This window comes from Protobothrops mucrosquamatus, unplaced genomic scaffold, assembly GCF_001527695.2.
Source record: "Protobothrops mucrosquamatus isolate PMUCROS unplaced genomic scaffold, P.Mucros_1.0 scaffold446, whole genome shotgun sequence".
NCBI lineage: Eukaryota > Metazoa > Chordata > Lepidosauria > Squamata > Viperidae > Protobothrops > Protobothrops mucrosquamatus.
The window spans coordinates 377,256-386,082 of record NW_015386769.1 but is presented as its reverse complement, the minus strand read 5'-3'; the positions used below and the strand labels follow the sequence as shown (position 1 = coordinate 386,082).

The window sequence follows — 8,827 nt, the reverse complement described above, 5'->3', positions numbered from 1 at the left end:
ACCAGCTGGAGCCTCCGGGTGCTCCTCAAGGGGAGCCCCATGTAGAGAGCATTACAGTAGTCCAGGCGGGAGGTGACAAGGGCGTGAGTGACCGTGCGTAGGGCGTCCCGGTCCAGAAAAGGCCGCAACTGGTGAATCAGGCGAACCTGATAAAACGCCCCCCTGGTCACGGCCGACAACTGGTCTTCCAGCGTCAGCCACGAATTCAGGAGGACACCCAAGTTGCGTACCCTCTCCGAGGGGGCCAGAGTTTCGCCCCCTATAGTCAGCGATGGAATCAGCTGACTATGCCGAGGCGCCGGTAACCACAGCCACTCGGTCTTGGACGGGTTGAGCCTGAGTCTGTTCCTCCCCATCCAGACCCTCACGGCCTCCAGACACCGGGTCATCACGTCAAGGGCATCACGTCACCGGGTCATCACGTCAAGGGTTCTCAACCTTTTTAATGCCGTGACCCCCAACCGGTCGTAAGTCGAGGACTAAACCGGTCGTAAGACGAGGACTTAAACCGGTCGTAAGTCGAGGACTAAACCGGTCGTAAGACGAGGACTTTCCCTGCCCGGGAGCGCTGCGCCTGCATGGTTCTGTCCCCTGCGCCGGCCGAGGCGTAGCTGGCAAGCGGCAGAGATGGAGCAGGCCGACCACCAACTGGCCCAGCCCAAGGGAGGCAAGGCACCCGCTGGAAAAGGGGAAAAAAATGGCGGACAGCCTTGCTTGGCGACCCCCGTGAAATGGTCGATCGACCCCAAATGGGGTCGCGACCCATAGGTTGAGAACCGCTGGTTTAAAATGTTCTTCTTTATTTCCTTACTTTTTTTTTCTTTCCCAGAATTTCCCCTCAAGACAGAGGCTGAGATTCAGTAGCATTATACAGTTGTGTGGGAGTTTTCTCCTCTTTTCCCAATGGGCATTATTCTTTCACTGGCAGTGAACTATTTTCTGTTCTTATAAGTACGTATTTAGCCCTAGCTTGCTTCTGCTGGCTATGAAAGACAGCAAAGACAAAATAGAGTTTGTAAGTGTGTACTTCAGTCAAAGTAGGAAAACGTAGTTGGGTAAAGGTGTCATTTCAGAAAATGCATTTTCCCTATCTCTGTGATTGTAGACCCATCAACATTAGTCGCTGATTTAGTGACTTGGCCTGTGTTACTGGCTGCTGCTAGTTCTTAGGTTATATCCAGCAGTTTGACAATTGAAGGCATCACACATTCACAAAGTGATGTCATTAAAAAGCCACATTAGCCTGGCTCCTAACAACTCTGTGATCTTAACTCCATTAACCTGTGTTAGAAAATCAAGTATTGAAGGTTTCATTTTAGTAAGGCTCTTCCTTCAAAGGCAGAGAAAAATATTCCTTGGCACTCCTCTTCCTTTCTCATCTTTCTGTGTTGTAGCTTAATGAAAGCAAATTGAATAAGAGAATACTTGGAAAATTGTGGCCATTAGTGATCCTCATCTTTAGGCAAAATCCTCATTCGATAATGTAAGACAGAGGTCCCCAACCTTTTGGGCACCAGGGACCGGTTCCGTGGAGAGAGGTTTTTCTGCGGCCCAGAGGGTGCATGGTTTTGTGTGTTGCCTGCATCTTGCGGATTGGGCTTTGTTTGTTTGTGCGAACTGGTTGCTGGCATGCTGCGGCCCGGTACTGGTCCACAGACCAGGGGTTGGGGACCTCTGATGTAAGAGACAAACCAATACTTTGTTGTGGGAGCCTCCTCTCCCACCTCCAAGTAGTCAGTTATTTTCACTGTGGTATTTGCTATTCTTGTAATCAGTTTAATAAGTAGGTTTCCCTTGAATTGCTGATAAGTAAAGACTGATATTTTTTCTTCTTCTTGATGTATAATTTACTTTTTAAAGTAACACATTGGTTGGAGAAAATGGAGTGAAATTCCACTTCGGCATGTAGTCTTTATTCTCATTTAAATCATTCTCCAAGTCTCTTAGATCTTTGAGGAATAAGAGCAATCCAATATAAATTGGACATATAACCATATAAAGAACGGTTGCTGAAATTGGGTATGTCTAGTTTAATGAAGAGAAGGACGAGGGGGGACATGATAGCAGTGTTCCAATATCTCAGGGGTTGCCACAAAGAAGAGGGAGTCAGACTATTGTCCAAAGCGCCTGAAGGCAAGACAAGAAGCAACAGATGGAAACTAATCAAGGAGAGAAGCAACCTAGAACTAAGGAGAAACTTCCTGACAGTGAGAACAATTAACCAGTGGAACAACCTGTCTCCAGAAGCTGTGAATGCTCCAACACTGGAAGTTTTTAAGAAGAAACTGGACAGCCATTTGTCTGAAATGGTATAGGTTCTCCTGCTTAAGCAGAGGGCTGGACTAGAACACCTCCAAGGTCCCTTCCAGCTCTATTCTATTCATTATATCCAAATATTAAAACATAAACATGTATCTGAGTGTTGATGGAGCTATCAAAGCAACAGCAAATACAAATAAGATGAAGAAAGAGCGTCTTAGTTCATTGTCACAATGTCCCTCTGAGAGTGCTTGGATGGAGAGAATTGCCACAGCTCATCCAGGGGGGCTCCATAGTTAAGTGAGAGTTTGAAGCTAGGCCTTCCCAATCCTAGACCAGGGATTTAATCATCGCAACTTCATGCCTCTTTTCAATGTTGCCTTTGTACTTTTGTTAGGTTAGAAGAGTACCGGGTTCTAGTGGCCATCTCCACAAGACAGAAGATGGGGACTGGGAATGGAGTGATGATGAAATGGATGAGAAGAGCGAAGAAGGCAAGGCTGCTTTTTCCCAGGAGAAGGTAATTTTGGGAAACCACTTGATAGCTCAAGTAAACATTCATTATTTTGATACTCAGCTGGTAACTAATTAATTGTGATGCTTGCCTTGTAGTCACGAAGAGTAAAAGAAGAAGATGCAGAGGTAAATGGTCAGAGTTATTTCTTTCTTTTTGTGAATAGGAGTGTGTGTTTACTGAATTTTTCTCTGTGTTTGCATGAAAATGTGAGTATTAAAATGGTAATTTTCAATAATATTTTACAATTTGAACTTCAGCATCTTTTTTATATTTTCAACAAGATGTAGATTTCAATTTTAAAAAACCCATACTGCTTTTCAGTAATAACTAGAATCTGAGGGACAACTCATTGATGCGTAATGTGACAATATTAGTTTTTAATAAGATTGCATGCATTAGTTCTTGTGTGCCACTTTTAAACAACTCCATATGCGTAAGTTTATATTCTGTTGTTAAACTTGAATTAGAAAGCCAATATTTAGCAGTTGGTTTTTTAGCTATTCAGAATTTATTAATGTTCTTTGTAATTTAGTACTTTGTCCAGAGAATTTTGCGCTCTGGAGTCTTATTTGAAGTATAATGATAAATGAATAAAGGCTTAATGTTTCCTTCCCCTTTTGTTCTTTCTGTGCTCACTTAATCTGCAGAGGAGGGTTTGAGGGCAGACAGAATTTCAGTGACATATAAGACTGCTATTCTCACAAGTTTATGCAGGATTAACAGGCTTTATTTAATGGAAATACAGCATCAAGTCTTGTTTGAAATCCTGCTTGCTATTTTTTTAAAAAAATTCCTGCTTTTTTACTATTTTGCATTGCGGATGTATTAAGTAACGTATTTTGTGCCATCTTCTAAAGATTTAAACTCTTTTTAACAGATTTCCATGTATTCCAGCAATATCCCTGACCAAATACAGAACCTGTCAATAAAAGGTTCTCAGGTATTATTACTATTAACATTTCATATCTTGCATAGATTTGTTAGTTTGCACTCAAACTGTGTGATCTAGTAGACGCAGACTTTGACTGAAGTGGCCTTGTAATAGCTTTCTTGCAATCCCAGTTTGTCATTAATTACAGATTCACTAGGCCACAAACTGGTTTAAAGATTGAAAAGGTTCTCAAATTATGTGTTTCTTTACTCATGGCTTGTTCAATAAGCCATAGTGATCTGGTTCATACAATGTTCAGCCATGAATCATTGATGACCAGGCATAATGGTTAAATCCACACCATAGGCTAAGCTAAAAAATACATATATGCATTGCATATTTGTATTTTGTATTGCATTGCATTGCATTGCATTGCATTACATTAAGCATTTATGTAACTGCCTACCTTATATCAAACTCTGGGCAGTTCCCAATCAAGAATTAAAACAACATAAAAAGCATATAAAACTATAAACATTTTTAAAAAACCAAGGCCAAGTCAAGCTTCCAATATGCATTTTGACCTCATCCTATCCCAGAGCCTGGAGGTAAAGCCAGGTCTTCAGTGCTTTTTGAAAGGCTAGGAGGTAGAGGCCTGCCAAACTTTGTGGGTCAGAGTTTTCCATAGGGCTGGGGCTGCCACAGAAAAGGCACACTTCCCATCTCTTGTAGGTGGCAAAGTTTAAAGGAAGGGACTTGAAGCATGCCCACTGTATCTATTCTGGTAGGACAGGTAGGCATCCTTAAGGAAAAGCAGTTCCACAGATAACCTGGTCCTGTCTCATATAAGGCTTAAAGGTGATAACTAGCATCTTGAATTGCACCCAGAAGAAAACTGGAAGCCAGTGCAGCTTCCATAACAGGGGTCTTTTATGGATAAACTTAAGAGCACCCATCACTGTGTGCACTGCCACATTCTGGAGCAGTTGAGTCTTCCAGGTAGTCTTCAAGGACAGCCCCAATGTAGAGCCCATTGCACTTCTGATCTGACTGTGAACAAGGCCTCCTGGTCCAGGAAAAGTGCAGTTGGCTCACTAGATGATTCTGTGTAAAGGCCTCCCTAGCTATGGCTGCCGTTTGCTCCTTGAGCAGGAGTTATGAGTCCAGGAGGACCCCCAAATTGCATACCAGCTCAGTCCAGAAAAGTGCCAGACTTAATAATAATAATAATAATAATAATAATAATAATAATAATAATAATAATAATAATAATAATAATAATAATAGTAAATTTGGAAGGGACCTTGAAGGTCATCTAGTCCAACCCCCTGCTCAGGCAGGAAACCCTATACCATTTCAGACAAATGGCTGTCCAGTCTCTTCTTAAAAACTTCCAGTGTTGGAGCATTCACCGCTTCTGGAGGCAGGTTGTTCCACTGGTTAATTGTTCTAACTGTCAGGAAGTTTCTCCTTAGTTCTAGGTTGCTTCTCTCCTTGATTAGTTTCCATCCGTTGCTTCTTGTCCTGCCTCCAGGCGCCTTGGAAAATAGCTTGACTCCCTCTTCTTTGTGGCAGCCCCTGAGATATTGGAACATTGCTATGATTGAGTGTGATATGTAAACCCAACATTGATAATGTCTATGGAGATTCACAGTCATCCAGGTTATGGTTGTCCCAAAGGTGCTTTTTCAGAAGGCAACTGGACTTTGTTTTTCCTTGAAGGTGTTTCACTTCTCATCCAAGGAGCTACTTCAAGTTCCGACACTTCTGACAGAACTAAAGAAGCTTCTTGGATGAGGAGCGAAACGTCCAGTTGCCTTTTGAAAAAGCACCTTTCGAACAGCATTGATAATGGTTACCGGTTAAGGAAACTAGGGTATAACTTGGCAGTCAGGCAAAGTTGACTGTTCCCATACTGATTTGAAGTGAAGATGTAGTGTAACACTTTATTGCTGAAAGCCGTATGTGAACAATTGCTAAAAGTCATATGTGAACAATGTCACAAAATTTTGTTTACATCAATGTGAATTTTTTAATTGTTACTAAAGGCTATGGCTACTTTCCAGCTATTTAATCCTTTATTTTATGCAATAAAGATGCAAACAATAATCACTGCTGGGATTCTCATAAAATGTAATGCTCTGTTAAATAAACAAGAAATTTGTTAGTAGTACCCCAACGTATTAAGCTGGGAAAGTGTTTAAAATTCTAAGGGCTTTTGTTTTAATACCATACATTTATCAGATTAATCAGGGGAATAGACTTATATTGGTTTTTTCCTTTGCCACCTTGCTGTAATGTATGCCAGTTTTAATATCTGACTTGCAATTTCAGATTAGTGATGACCTCTAAGTTAACCTGGATAATAATTACCTTAAAGAATTGAACCCATCCCAGTTTTTAATATGGCAATTTAAAAAGATGTATTCCCTCCTTTTTCATTAAGGCACGATCTGCTATTACAAATGAATATAGCTCTGTTCCATGTGCTGTGAATCTTGTTTTACGACTAAGGTAAGAAGAATAATCTCTATTTTCATTTCCTTTTTTGGCCTAGTCAAATCTGTTCGTGCATGATTCTCTTCATTAAATTCTCATAATATTAACAAAAGAAATGTTAGTACGGTCATCCTCCCAGTATGACCAACATGAAAGGTGTTCTCACAACTAATTGCTCTCTTTTAATTGCTTTGAAAAATTAAAAATTGAGGAACAAAATACTGAAAATGAAAAGAGCTTTAGGCTAAAAGCATTCTTTGTTAAATATTTTGGTTTTTTTTCTTCCCTCTGTCCTTCCATTTCAGGATCGCAGGGATTTTAATGAGCTTCTTTTATTCTATAGCAGTCAACCTGTAACAGAAACAAACAGTGGTTACATTACAAATTGCTTGTTGAAAACATTTTTATTGGGCAGGTTTGGTCAATGATGAGAAGAGGCTGTGAGAAGAATAACCGATGTATTTTTCAAGCACTTTGCCATTTTTAAAATGGTGCAAATGTGGTTTTTTCAGATGTCACAGTTGTTTGGAAGGAGACTGATGTTGATTTCCATTTTTTAAGAAAATGAGTGATTCTTAGCCAAATTTTATGGAGAGCTAATTAATTTTCTTAGGTTTAGAATTTTTTGTGTGTGCTCCTAGCTTAGTTTCTCTTTTCTTGTAATCTATCTAAAATAACTTGGAAAATTAAAACCTCTTCAAAGCTGATTTATATCTTTATATTCGCTGTAAAGGAGAGGCATTTCTTCCAGTTCCTCTGGGGAATGCTAACCTAACCATCTCTTTATTAGTTCTATGCCCCTCCTGGCTGCCTGGGAAGTGATGTGTGTGGTTGGACCTGTGCAGTAGTGTTGGCTTCATTGAGGGAAGAACTGGCCGTTGCCTCTCGTTTTTTTAAAAAAAATGTTTACATATTTCTCCATAGTTCCTTTGCAGTGTAGTGGACTGAATGTAAAAATCAGTGATTAGTACAAAAGAATAAGTTAATTGCTTTCGACACAGAGAACTAATAGGGATCAAATCTCATGACAGATATAAGAAGAAAAGGGTTAGAAGGAAGAGAAGAACAGGAGAGTCATGTTTGGACGATGCTGATGATTTCCTAAAAAAGAAAGACAAGAATTTTAAATAAAAATCAGTATATAAATTAGTATGTGGTTATGGTTGAAGCCTTGATGGTTTGTAAGGATAAAAAGGTATAGAGAGTTTTAGGGAATGGCTAGATTAATCCAGATTAAATTAGATTTCCCTTTTTTTCTTATCTTCTTTTATTTTCTTCGTTTACAATCCCTTATCTTTTTTTCCTGCCCTTTGCATGTTGCTTATCCTAGAAGGGAACAACAGGATGTGTGTGTATGTTTGCAATAAATAATAATGCAATGTGCAGCCTCAAAATTTGCCAGCCCTAGATTAGAAGAAATATGCTCATCTCCTTTGATCTATGCTCAGCATTTTAGGATCACTAGTACTTTAATTATGCATAAAATCTTGTAGATGTATGGTTTGTGTAAAATCTGTATCTGGTCCATTCTGCCTCATATTGTTGGACATGTGGAATGGTTTGATTAAAGCGATGCCGCATATAACATATTCAGCCCATGTGTATAACTTAGTACCAGCTGAAGGGATACAGTTGTTTATGGTTTCTTCCTTGGGCTTGGCTGTTCATTAAAAAATCTGTTGTGTCTCATGGTAGATGCGCATCTTCTATGAGTTGTGGTACTCTGGCCTTACATACCTATCATGGTTCCTAAGCCCTTGCTAATTCTTTACAGGTAGCCCTTGATTTACTAACCACAACTAGTTGTCAGTGGGTGCGTCATAAAACGAGCTGTCACGTGACCACATGGACTTTCGATGGCAATCCTGGCATTCCATCTTGTGGTGGTTAATTGAGAATTGCAGGTCATTAAGTGACTACCCACCCCAAACCAAGACATCCTGGTCCCTCCCAGCCCTGAGCTTTAGCAAAGTAAGGGACTGCCTCCAACTCCTCCTACTTGCCATCTCCCTCCCCCCTCCAATCTTTGGCCCTCTGCAAGGTGCCTTGTAGAATGGCAAGTAGCCCCAGAACCATGCAGCTCTGGAGCTGCTTGCCCCTGTCCCAGGAAGCCTTAGCCAAGTGTCAGAAAGTACCGGGAAGCATACTCACCCAGTTGCCTTTTCTTCCACTTCTCCACACTGACCTTTTTTGCCTTTTGTGCCCAGCCCCTGCAGCCAAAGCAAAAGTGCCTCATTGCCTCTGCTGTCTCCTGTTTGGATCCAGTTTCTTCAGCCAATGGTTCCTACATGTGGCTCGCTGAGTGCTGTCTTCCTAAAGCTGCCCTGCCCTGAGAAAGACTCTTAGCAGCACAGTTTTCTGAAGACAGGGTAGTTGTGGTATTCACTGGTGACCCGTGGACACTATAATGGGAATGATGGGAACCTTCCAATATAGGAGATTGAATAGATTAGGTAGCCAAATATCAAGGTTGTATTGAATACGTTTGGGAAAGTGAGATTCCTGGCCGGGGGGGGGGGGAAGGAAAGTATAAATAATACAAAGTTTGTATTTTAAGAATATCTGAAGAATTTATGCATAGGATTACTGAGAGAGTCTCTCTCCATAGTAAAACTCTGAGCAGTGCTGGAAACTGACTTAGTTTTACTACAGAATTCTGTTTGTTATTTTTTTTTTTTTTT

General features: G+C 40.6%; 1 protein-coding gene across 1 annotated transcript in view; it reads left to right on the top strand.

Annotated features, from left to right (window-relative positions):
* The window catches only part of STK39 (serine/threonine kinase 39), a 68,184-nt gene that overhangs the window by 33,639 nt on the left and 25,718 nt on the right, over positions 1-8,827 (top strand). Inside the window, exons 10-13 of the mRNA XM_015816394.1 lie at positions 2,657-2,779; positions 2,872-2,901; positions 3,654-3,716; positions 6,094-6,161. Coding sequence (XP_015671880.1) covers positions 2,657-2,779; positions 2,872-2,901; positions 3,654-3,716; positions 6,094-6,161 — 284 coding nt within the window. The remainder of the gene's footprint in view (positions 1-2,656; positions 2,780-2,871; positions 2,902-3,653; positions 3,717-6,093; positions 6,162-8,827) is intronic.